Source organism: Halyomorpha halys, unplaced genomic scaffold (assembly GCF_000696795.3).
Source record: "Halyomorpha halys isolate HHAL.00 unplaced genomic scaffold, Hhal_1.1 Scaffold281.1, whole genome shotgun sequence".
Classification (NCBI taxonomy): Eukaryota; Metazoa; Arthropoda; class Insecta; order Hemiptera; family Pentatomidae; genus Halyomorpha; species Halyomorpha halys.
The window spans coordinates 988,142-1,001,190 of record NW_027108453.1 but is presented as its reverse complement, the minus strand read 5'-3'; the positions used below and the strand labels follow the sequence as shown (position 1 = coordinate 1,001,190).

The 13,049-nt window shown below is 31.8% G+C and overlaps 1 protein-coding gene across 1 annotated transcript; it reads left to right on the top strand.

Moving 5' to 3' along the window:
- Window positions 1-3,392: 3,392 nt before the first annotated feature.
- On the top strand, window positions 3,393-11,604 carry LOC106680710 (uncharacterized). The gene is made up of 3 exons (XM_014420594.2): window positions 3,393-3,887; window positions 4,204-4,489; window positions 7,453-11,604. Exons 2-3 carry the CDS (start codon window positions 4,309-4,311, stop codon window positions 8,709-8,711), a joined length of 1,440 nt encoding a protein of 479 aa, XP_014276080.1. The 5' UTR covers window positions 3,393-3,887; window positions 4,204-4,308; the 3' UTR covers window positions 8,712-11,604.
- Window positions 11,605-13,049: the final 1,445 nt, after the last annotated feature.

The window sequence follows — 13,049 nt, the reverse complement described above, 5'->3', positions numbered from 1 at the left end:
GTCTATGGGGAAATTTGAAGCTTAGCGCGAACTAGTTGATCTTGGTTGGCGTTAAGGTTCAGAGTTCCCCCAGGCGTTCCTACACAAGCACTGCATGGGTGATGAAAAGTGAAGTCACTAGTGAGTTAACGTCTAAGGGGAAATTGGAAGCTTAGCGCGAACTAGTTGATCTTGGTTAGCGTTAAGCTTCAGAGTTCACCCAGGCGTTCCTACACAAGCACTGCATGGATGATGAAAATTGAAGTCACTACTGAGTAACGTCTAAGGGGAAATTTGAAGCTTAGCGCGAACTAGTTGATCTTGGTTGGCGTTAAGCTTCAGAGTTCACCCAGGCGTTCCTACACAATCACTGCATGGATGATGAAAATTGAAGTCACTACTGAGTTAACGTTTATGGGGAAATTTGAAGCTTAGCGCGAACTAGTTGATCTTGGTTAGCGTTAAGGTTCAGAGTTCACCCAGGCGTTCCTACACAAGTACTGCATGGATGATGAAAATTGAAGTCACTACTGAGTTAACGTCTATGGGGAAATTTGAAGCTTAGCGCGAACTAGTTGATCTTGGTTAAGGTTAAGCTTCAGAGTTCACCCAGACGTTCCTACACAAGCACTGCATGGATGATGAAAATTGAAGTCACTACTGAGTTAACGTCTTTGGGGAAATTTGATGTTTAGTATGGTACAATGAGGTACTAGTATTTTCAATAATGAACATCAATGGGGAAATTTGGAGCTTAGTACAATGATGTACTAGTGTTTTCAATAGTGAACATCAATATGTATATTAAAGAAAATTGTAATTACATCTATTTCTTTTAATGAATTTTCCTAAACTAATTTATCCTTATTTATATCGCTGAATTATGTATTTATATATATACTTTCACTTACGTACTTATTTTAAATTTTGTAAGGTTTCCAAGTCTTGAGGAATGTTTATATTGCTGTATGTTGAGGACAGGCGATGTTTTAATGAATAAAAACAAATAAATGAATAAAGTTAAAACGATTTTATTTAGAAAAAAATTGTCATTAAAATGATATACATTTTTTTCAAAGACCAGCAGCTTGTTTTCATCTTTTTTGGAGAAGGTCCCCGTTTCTGCTCCATATGTAAGGGCAGGACGAATGAACGTCTTGTACAGAGTCGCATTTGTTTTGCTGGAGATAAAGCGATTACTTAGATACCACCGGAGGCCAAAATAATTTTTATTGGCCGCCAGAATCCTCTTTGATATTTCTTCTGACACATCGTTGTCGGAATTTACTTGAGAGTCCAGATAAACAAATCGTTGGTCCGTTTCGAATGTGTAGATACCAATCGAGATCTGTGGATGTAGTGGACTTGTGCCAGCAACCATATATCTTGACTTCATTTATAGAAATCCGAGACTGTTCGAGAGCCAGGTAAGCCTCCTTTACGCCGCGAAGTGATCGATAATATCAATATCATCTGCATATGCCAGAATTTGTATTGACTTACTAAAGATGGTCCCAACCAATTGTATTCGCGCGTCTCTAACAACTTTTTCAAGTGCTACGTTGAACAGGAGGCAGGCCAATGAGTCTCCCTCCCTTATCACTTTTCTTGTACAGAACTCTTCTGACATATCAGCCTGGATTCTCTCTTTACCTTCCACCGTGTTCATTTTTACTTTTAGTAAAAACAAGTCCTTCAATGTCTATATCTATCCTTTCCCAATATACATATCTCCGAGCAAGTTGCTTCATCTTGGTAATTCCCAAATGAGTGGCATAGAGTTCTTCTAATATTTGAGGCTGGAAAGCTTTAGGAATAACCGCACGATCCAATCTGAAAAGCATGTCATTGACTATTGTAAAAGGGCTGTTTTGGGATTATTTCTGAGATTATTTATGAGTGCCCTGAGTTCGGGGTCTCTCGCAGTTTCCTCTGCAATCGTATCTGCTGTGATGGCTGAGCTGGAGATTTGGAGTAATGTTTCAGCATCTATTGCTATCGCTGGTGCGTTGTTAGGTAAGGTGACTGGAGCTCGGGACAAACAATCCACGTTTTCGTTGTCCTTGCCTCTATTGCAACGAACCGTATAGTCCAACCCGTTGAGGAAAGATGCGTATATCAAAAGGCGAGCTGAAGTCATTTTTGGCAGCGTACGATCTGGGTGAAAAATGCGTAAAAGTGGCTCATTGTCTGTGACGAGGGTAAAGTGTCGCCCAAATAGGTAGTTAAAAAAGTGGGTTGTCGCGTAGATGATAGCTAAAGCCTCTCTGTCGAGCTGGCTATAATTGGATTCAGACTGCGTCAGAGCTCGAGAGGCATACGCAACTGGCTGCTCCACATCAACTATACTGTGACTTAAGATTGCAGAAATTCCCGTAGGACTTGCATCTGTTGTAAGGATCACCGGCTTGGATGGGTCAAAAGGATTGAGAACTCTTTCGCTGCACAATTCTGACTTGAGGTCAACGAATGCGGTTTCAGTGGACGTCGTTCTCCGTGGAAATCGTTCTCCTTTCCGTAGCATTTTTCGCAAATGTCTTTGAGCTTAAGTTCGGGATAAATCTGGGGTAAAAAGTCACTAATCCCAAAAACGTTTCAACTCTTCTGAATTTCTTGGACGTGGTATCTCTGTAACTGCTCGAATTTTATCAGGGGATTTCTCGATTTTGTTAAAAGACACAACATGACCCGGATAGTCAATCTTTTCTTTGAAAAAGGAACATTTGCTTTTGTTTAAATGCAAATCATTCTCTTTAAGGCGTTATAAACATGCCATTAAGTTCCTAATGCATTCATCTAGATTTGCTCCGTGGCAGATGATGTCATCAAAGTAGGCTTCAACATTCGGAAGACCATGCAGGATCTGAGAAAGGATTCGGTTCAACTCGGAAGGGGCTGTTTTAATACCAAAGCTACGATGGTTCATCCTGTAAATGCCTTTGTGCGTCGAAATGTTTTGAATCTTACTCCCCTACCCCTATTCATCTACTTTAAAATGCAGATAGGCCTTTTGCAGATCTAACTTGCAAAAAAACGTTGATCCTCTGAGGCTGTGCAAGACCTCATCAATGCGACGGATTGGATGGTTAGCTGCAACCAGTTTTGAATTGACGCCACACTTGTAGTCAACACAAAGCCTAACTCCGCCATCAGATTTTGCTTAGTGCGGGTAGTTTTAAGGATATGGAGCACCTAATCAAAAATGAGCAAAAGTTTTAGATTTTTCTGGAATAGAATAAACTTTAAGCAGCGTGCACCTTAAATACTTCAAAATTCACTTTTTAATAACATTTATTGTGCCCCGTGTATAGGTTAGATACAAATTGAACCATGTTGTTACAGAAAATAGTGGGGATTTTTTTTTTTAAACTTTTGAAACAGCCGCTATGTTTTAATTGAATAAACTCAAAAATGATTTTATTAACTTTTGGAACAGCCGTAATTTTTTATTCCCCCTTAACATGTTTGGTAGAGTAATAAATTTTGAATATTTGTACATTTGTAAATAGTTTTCATTCATTTCAATGCCGACAAAGACCAATCGCAGCTAAAATCTTAGGACTCTTTTGACTATCATAAAATGATTTTGAACTTGGTATTAGGTCTGTTGGAACTGAGTTCTTGACTGTCTTCTGTGCTGTGCTTCCTGGAACGGCCAAAACTAATTTAGTGCGCATGCTGTTGTCAGATTTCTGACTGTGGAACAGGCTGTTGGAACGTTCTTCTAATCCTATTGCGCATCTGGAGTTTCGTTTGTTTCCACCGAATGAAACCGAAGTTTGCCGAACTTTCATTCATATTGGCTTACAACAGATTGTTTTGTTTGCATAGTAAACGCTGTGTTTGTTTTGATCTCGTCTTCTAAAGTTTTACGTTATTGCTGTTCACAGTGGAATAACATTCTAGTAGTAAGTACTTTCTCTGTTATTGGTATCACTTTTTTTATTTTTTGTTATGATTGAAATAAATATAAACCCGAGTTAAAAGTGATTAAGGTTTTAATTAGGAAATATGTTGATAATTCAGTTATATTAATTGATGATACTATTGTAAATGGTAATTTTAACAGTAACATTAATAGGATATGGACATTTACAGAAAAAAATGACGACTAGAACTGTTTTATGTGATAAATAGTACTTTTGTATTGGGTTTACTTTTGTTATGTAATAAATAACTACTTTGTCTCTAGCTATTATTAATCTATTAAAGTTTTGATTTTAGGGCATGCGGATACTTGTTGGGTATCCTTGTGAAGGACTTGCTTACGATTATCGGTTAGAGACATAGATGTAAATAAATCATTTTGTCACCTTGTTACGACACATTATGGACCTATTAAGCAGCCTTCCGATTGAGATAGCAGAAAAAGTGCTAGGACATTTACCTGGTAGTGCTCTTTGGAATTGCTTAGCTGTTTCCAGAAATTGGAGACGGTTGGCTAATCAGAAGAGACTTTGGAAACCTCATTGCTTAAGAGTTGGAATTACCCAGAAGAGATTGGACAGTGGTAAGTAGGCTTTCGTTTACATACTTATTTTGTTTTGATTAGCAAAACTTGAATGAATGTTTCAAAATATTGCTGTTAGAATGAGATATCTGCTCTGATCAGTGATAAGGCCTTAAATTCAATTTGTTTTCTAATAACGTTTTGTAGAGCTCCCAAAATAGTTTGAAAAATACACTTTTTGACATTAGAAAGCCCTGAGTCTGAAAATTTAGATCCAATCTATAAAATAAAATCCTATGGACACGCAGCATTGAAATTTAAAAAATTTTTTTGGTTCTTACATTTTCCATCCATGCTAGTTGGTTATAGCTTATCTTATTATTATCATGTTAGTATACCCTTGTGAGAACTCTCACAATAGATATCTGCTCTTCTCCTTAATACATGTGAAGCATATGCGATATTGGGAAAACCTGTTTATTTATATAGAATTGTCTATACCCTTATAGATAATATGATAGTTATCGACCTATAATACTTTCAAGAAATTTTTATCAACATACGCAATTTGTGAAGCTATATAGTTTAATAGCGAGTATGTTAAAAGTAACCAATTAAGTAATAAGTAATTAGCTTGCCCCATTGAACAATATCCCTTAGTTTAACAGTAACCAGTGAGAATCAACTATCCATTACCTTATACTAACTCAGAATTGTATTTTCCGAAACCTGATATCTGAACATCAAAGAACAGATATTTGCGTCAAGACATAGATTTTCTGACAAAGCCTATGTACCTTGTCTGTACATAAGTCACAAATGGGTTTGAAATATGGTATCTGTTTTGGATATTTGCAAGGACCTAGACTGAAGTCGAATACCTAGTTGTCTATTTCTAACACTGAAACCTAATATATTATCAAATATCCATGGAAATCCTGTACCCTTGAATCTAGTCTGAAAATATGGCAGATTTATGACACAGACCTAAGCAGTGTTTGGATTTAAAAAAACAAATTTGACAGACCTGGCCGGTATGTTGGTAAGGAATAACTAAACTCTACCGACCTGATTAGCTGAAAAACCTGCTGAATTAGCTCATCTAGAATATCAGCTATTGGGTCAGTGCAGATGAGCAGCATCTTTGGTTTGCAGATCTCTCATATATAAACATAGGTTAAAAACTTCACTACTGCTATTGTGATATTAACTACTGAGAAAATTTAAATAAATTAAAAACCTATATAACGATATGTTAAGAGTATCCTATGGCAACCTATGACTAGTGTTGAATAGAATTAGGGTCGCCCACATCTAATTAGTGCATTATCTTAAAAATTGGTAATTTTTAAAGCTTTAAAAAGCAGGCTCAATTCTGTCCTGACTGGATCTGGATGTCCGTCTTAAAATCTTGGAAACTCCATTTGCTGGTCCCTCAATTTGTCAACTTGCTGTGGTCTGAATTTTAAAACCAGTTACTTTTTTAAAATCTCAAAATAAACAAGACAGTAGGTTACAAACATACAATTAGTAGTATAAACATTAAAATGACTCAAGGGATTACAATTATTTGTTTCAAGATTCCATTAAATCGTGCAATGAATAATGATGCGCATCCTTCACAAATTCAAACTGATGTATATAGACCAGTAGTATGGAAAAACCTAACCTAACTACTGTTTACACTTCTTAAGTGATAGGTGTTATCGGAGACATATTGCTACCTTCGGGATTTGCAGTTGCTTGTGATATACCATTAAAGTATTGACACTCCTTTCAATAAGATATTTTAACTAAGGTATCGATACCCGATTCACATTCTTCCAAATTCTAGTCAAAGGTAATCAATTGAACTATAAAATGGCAATAGATGAAAAACTAAAAACCATTGAAATAAAAAATAATTTAATTAAAAAAATAAATCTGGCTGCTAAAGTACTGCTATCTTATACATCTATTTCTTCTAAGCAATTGGATGTCATTGCATATTTGCTTAAACATATTAGTGGATTGTTAGTGATCTCTATACAAATTAATGAAACCTGGTACAGTAGTTATCTGCCTTCCACTAAACGCTTCTGGTCTTTTCAAGTATATTCAGTCTCATGTAACTGTAAGTGTCACCATACAGGAAACAATACTATTGTCCTTTATTTCAATTTATATTATATAAGATTATATTTTTTATTGTCCATATAACTATTGAAAGTTTTTAATTTATTTGATTTGCCTACATGCATTGTTCATTTTTTTTTGTAGATTTATAGTAATCAGTAATGTACATTATTAAGTTATAAAAAATAAGCCATTTCTTTCACTCTTTGGAGCAAGCATCAAAATTAACTATGTAAACCAAATTTTTATTTAAAAATGAAGTAAAGCTCTTTATTTTTTTAGTGTTAATGTATATATAAACTCTAGAATCAATTCCTCAAGATATCATAATTTAGTGGCCTAACTTATTTTATCTGTTAATGATAAATGCAACCTATCCCATCATATATATTGCATTCACATTTATAAAAACCATTTGAACACGGTAGAATAACATACACTCTTTTGTAGAAAAGTGTGTCTAGGATTTATTGCTGTTAAAATGTAATTACAGTGAAAACTTTATAAGTTAAAGTTGAAGATAAAGGAAGGGGAGTTGATATTACTTTGAATTTTTTGAGTTATGGAGTTTACTAAAAATCTCTTTGAAGTTTTCAATTTTTTTATGATCTAACTCATAAAGATCAAATGTTGTAAAAAGATCTAATTGCTTCAAAGTTTAAAAGTATTTGAAACTCACTTACAGAAGGAAAATAATGATGATCTGACCTAGTTAAGATAGCGAATATGTGTCGCATTCAGGTTAAAGTCTGTCATGTTTTGTTTTAACTTTGAGTTTAAGTCTTTATGAATTTGATGTATAGTGTCAATGGGTTTGTCCTATTGTGATTTTGATTTTGAGTTATAGTCTCTTATTTGATTTCAAGAATTTTTTTCATAATAATTATGATTATTTTATTTTTTTCTAGAAGATGAAGTTAATGAAGAGGAGGAGGAAGATGATGATGATGATGAAGAAGAAGAAGATGAAAATGAATTAGCTCTATGCAATGCTGCTTTATCATGGAATATTCGTAGCAAACATATAAATGCATGGCGGCAAAGAAAATTTAAATTTTTAAATTGGCCTCTACATGAGGATCCTAAAGCTTATAAAATTTTTGGTAATCGGCTTGCTGTCCGAACAGAATATAATATCCATGTTTATATCATCAAAGATGAAGGGACACTCAAAGTTGATATGATTCATCTTCCCTGGAAATGTTATTTTGAGTTCAGATTAATGGAATTAAATGCGAAATACATTGTAGTAGGATTTAATAATGTCATTTTGATATATGAGCTAAATGACACCTACTTTTTGAAAATGGGATTTACTTTCAACAAAGATGCAGCAATGACAAATAAGCAGATTCATGATTTCATTGAATTAGGAAGAAATACATTTTTTGTGAACATACTGAAAATTGTTCGATTGAATGATGATTCCTTATGGATCAAAGTGAAATATATGTATTTTCATGCCACTTATTTTTATATAGATTTAAAAACAGGAAAAGCAACGAATGTATTCCCTTATCGAAACGTTAAATATCTTGGAGGTGGTGAAGATGTACTGATGTTCCGTGAGGATGAGATGGAGGTTCTGATTGTGGCTGCTAAGGGAGGAAGGTGTATTCGCAGGCTTCAGGTCGGTCCATTTTTCTCTCTTGTTGGTAACGACAGGATGTTAGCTGTAGCCACTCCAGAGGGTATTTCCACGTTTGAAGTGTCCTCAGGAAAGTCTTTAGCTCAAGTATCTGCTCCAAAGTTTTCAAAATATACGGCTGTAAACCCTGTATTTGATGCAGTTTATTGCATTTATGAAGACCCTGAATCTCGGAAGGATGTTTTCTCATCCTTCTGCATGCGTACTGGTAAAATGAATTGGTCTCGTACTTTAAAAGTGAGAATCCCTGAATTTTTCTGTCTAAATGCAGTCTCTATTACTGTACTTTATGGAACTTTTGTAATAATAAAAACAGGTGGAACAGACCCTCCATACTTGGACGACGAACATATTCAACACAAAAGGGAATATTACGTTTTTGATGCAGCTTCTGGTGAACTCTTGTATAAGAAATTTTATGACAAATTTTTATTGTTTACCGATAATTATCTTTGTGATAAAAAATATTTAAGATCTGTTGCTTCGGTCAGTAAGTTTGGAATAAATAGAAGATTTTAAATATATGTTTTGATGTATTAAACATTGATCAGGTATTTAAATAGTGGTATTTTGTAAGAATTATTAAAATAAATGTTATATCTCAAATGTTTGCTTCGAACATTCTTTGAGCAATAAAGAATTTTATTATAATTGTTCTACATATTTTTAATAAAATATATGTAGGCTACTAATTAGAAATTTAATAATTTATTTATGTATTATATCAGTATTGGAAGAAATACAAATATTATTCAAGAGTTATATTTATTAATCTTAGTTGTAAACATTTATATTTATGAACGATAATAATAAAAGTTTTTTTCTTGAATAAATAAAACAAAACTATGTGTGACGCTTAGTACGATTGCAAATTATTGCATCAGTGTAGATCATATTTTAAGTCTTTCATTTTTATACGTATTCAGTTTTAAAAGATGTATACAGTACTGAAACTAATTACTGACTTCAAATAGTTAGTATAAAAAGTATTCTATTTAAATTAAATGTCTATTAAAGAGTTGTTTTCGTTATGATTAGTAGTTATATTTATTCAATTTCTGTATATTTTTATCCATAGTTTGTTGTTTGTTGAGTTTTTTTTTTTATAAAGAGATTTTTTTAATTTTTAAGATAATTTTAAGAATAGTTTATCATAAATTGTTTTATATTATATTATATATTTATATTGAAAAGTTTTTAAAATATTGTATTGGGATGGTAAATATTAAAAGGTCATTTCTTTAGGTCTGAGGCATTTGAATTAAAACAAATTTTAACAGTATTATTTCCATTTAAAAGAACTCCTGTTAACTTCAATAAATTTCTTGCTAGGCTTGGCAAGAAACTTTAACCCTGTTCGAACAAAATTGTTAGCTTTGAATCAAGGTTAGCTTAGGTTATTGTTTTTCTGGATGATCAACTATTTGGTTGCTACGCCCTTTTTAAATTTCTGTCTATTTGCAGTTATAATCTTGTTTCGGTGTCCCAATGTTTTATTCGTACTGTGGGTTAATAGTTTGAGTGGTTTATATTATAATTATTGGCATTAACCTCCTGCTCTCATTTCCTTTATACATATTATTATTTATATTGATATATTTTTATTTATATTAGTGTTTTAAATTTATCTCATTTAGGTTCGACTTCCCATATATCGCTTTTGAATCAATTAACTCAAGAAATGAGAGTTATACCTCATTTCGTAAGGAATACTGTTGAATCTCTAAAATCTGACATATTTGATCATGAGTTTGTTGTTTTAAGGAGTTCTGTCAGATTACTGGAGGTTTAATAAAAAATGTATAAATATAGGAGGAAGACACTCAATGTGTGTATACTTATTTATTATAATTGACTTATACATGCCAGGTACACAAAGAATTTTTTACTGAATGGTACTCACTGCCTTTGCTGGTGAACAACCCTTGATTTTTTTCTCTATCCTTTAACATTATATATTATCGTATGTCCAACCCCACAAATCAAGCAATTTACCTAGCTTTTTACCTATGTCCAGGGTACAGACAGGGATATCAGAACTGATATTCACATATTCTAAGCAAATATTCTAGTTTGTTAAAAATTGTAACTTAAATCATTTGAAACCTGGTACAGGGATTTTAATTTTAAAATTTGTATTATTTTTCCATGGTTTTGAGTTCGAATCACTGTATTACTGATTTTATGACAGTGAAATCGTTCCAAAGTTTTTTTTTTTAATTATTAAACTCCAGTAAAATGGTATGTTAAAGATATGTTATTTGCAGAAATTTCACTGATAAAGTTAATGTGGGTTTTATGGTTACAAATCACCAAATTATAAAATATATCTTAAATAAAATTGTGTTTATTAGTCTGTTTTAGTATAAAACTATTATCTGATGACCAAGAAAGCAGAGTCGTGTATCATTCGTTAAGATTATGTGTTTGATGTCGTACATGCTTCCTTATTTGGTTATTTGCATATTTATACACTAATCTCAGTTTTATGAGTTTATAGAAATTTATTTTTATTTATAGTATTTAAAAAAAAAATTATGTAAAATATTCGTATAATATTCTACAAGGGCTGGAAGATGGTCATAAATTATTTTAGAAATAGTATATTTCTTATAATATTCTATAATAATATAATATTTCTTATATTATAGTATATTTATAGAATTAATTATACCTTATTTATTATAATCCAATCGATTGTGCATGGGACATGAGTTGTAGTCTCCCTTATGTTACTTGCTAAAAGATTATCATTGTATTTAATTAGATTTGAATGTATTTAATAAAATCTCTTATTAGAAAAATGAAACAAAAGAGGGTTATTGTATAGCTTTCTTATCATAGATATAGATTGATTCTTCAAATTAGTTAATAAAATTGTTTCCTCATATGAATTTATCTATCAATGTTTTAAATTTTAGAAGAGTCATATTTTTTTTCTTGAATTTTATATAAATCCAAAAAATAATTTTCATCCTGCAAAAGTTAAACAATCTTTATGCAATAAAATGGTTTTAAAAGACAATTAAAATGTAAATAAAAAATGTTCCGCAAGTCATTTAAATTATTAATAATGGTTGTTTCCTTAGATGTATTTTATATGTTAACTGAGTTGTGATGGTATTATTTGCCTATATGAAGACTGTTATTTTAGTTATTTGTTTAAGCTTTCTACATTATTTTTCTATTTAATTAACTCAAAAGAGTTTTTCTATTGTTTAAATTAATATATTTTCTTGTATTGTATTAAGTAATTGTAGGGTGAGATTGAACCTTTTAGGTTTAAAGCCGTATTATATTTTAGTAATAAAGAGACTGTTAGTAATGTAGTTCCTTTATTTTTTTTCTTTTATAATGTTTTATTTGTTTCTGACAAATTATATATTCATATAATTTATCCATTTAAAGTGAAAAATTAGATCAATTCATAAATTATTTGTGGTTTTTATTCATGACCTCAATCTTGATTTACTAATCACATTTTTGTAACTTATACATTGTGTCCAGAGTTAGGCAGTATTTCAAAGTACAAGACAAAATAAATTTTTTGTATTTCTGGAGTAAAATACTTGAAGTATTTTCTATTTTTAAGCAACCGAAGACAAAATAGTAAGAAGTATTTTTTATTTCGGGGAGTAAAATACAAAATAGGCTTAATACAACCAACAAAATAGACAAGAAATCATACAATGGCAGTATGGTTTTATGCTTTATCTGTTTTGTTTTTAAACGTTAATTTGATACTTATAATTAAAAAAACAAGAAAATGCCTACACAATTCAAAACAAAGTTATACCCAACTCTCACTTGGAGAAGGTTTAAGATAACTAACATAAGTGATGTCAAGTTTAAACATATGTTTTCAAAATATATTAAAAATTTATTTTCAAGAAAAAATCATGAGTACTTAATGAGGTGTAGATAGTTGACCGTAGATTACTAATTGGAGAAGATGGTTTTGGAGGGTGCGGTCAGCAAAAAAAAAACATACATAAACAAAAAATTATTTATTTATGCCGACGTTTTAACCTGAGTTTCAGGTCTTCATCACGAAGGTAAGCAGGGAATCCTGGCTAAAGAGTTTCGACCTAAAACACAGGTTGAAACGTCGGCATAAATAAATAATGTTTTGTTTATTTTATTTTTTTTCCTGACCGCACCCCCTCCCCCCCCCCCCGACCATCTTCTCCACGAGTACTTAACTTGAATTTCAGGTTTTCCACTTTGCTATCCTACCCTACTCTACCCTCTCCCCCCTGTTCTCACTACAAAGTTGGACAAAAAATATTTTTTAATTTATTTTTAGTTTTTCAATTATAACTAGAAAACTAAGCATTTTTCGAAGATGAACATCCTATAGAAAATTAAAGTAAACAAAATTTCTTTAAAAATGCATGTACTGCATTTCATTTTAATTTTCACTTTGATGCTGCTGGAGCGTGTTATAAACAGTCCATACAGATGATTCAAAAAGGAATGTTTTCAGGAAAAATATAGTTCTTTTTCTCCATGACTATATGTTTTTTGGGAGTGCTGGGAAACCAAATTTCAGGTTTGCCACCTGAGGTTTTGGAAAGAAAAAATTCATAATTTTTTATCAGAATAAAAACCCTTATTGATTGGACCTTGGATGGTGAAATTAAATTAAAATGGCCAGCTTCTTCAGATACAGATAGAAATTACATTAATGACTCATACAAAATACTTATTTGTAATATTGGTAATTTGTATAAGAAATACTTTTCTTACAAAATACTTAACTGTAGTTTGTAATTAAATACTATTCATTTAGAGTACTGAAAGTTTTTTTTTTTTCTAACCTATTTATTTATTTTAAAACAATTACAATTATATATA

Bases quoted from the DNA above. Each gene is read 5' to 3' on its own strand.
- LOC106680710 (XM_014420594.2), top strand. From the start codon at position 4,309: ATGGACCTATTAAGCAGCCTTCCGATTGAGATAGCAGAAAAAGTGCTA. The intron at 4,490-7,452 runs GTAAGTAGGCTT...ATTTTTTTCTAG, and splicing joins CCAGAAGAGATTGGACAGTG to AAGATGAAGTTAATGAAGAG.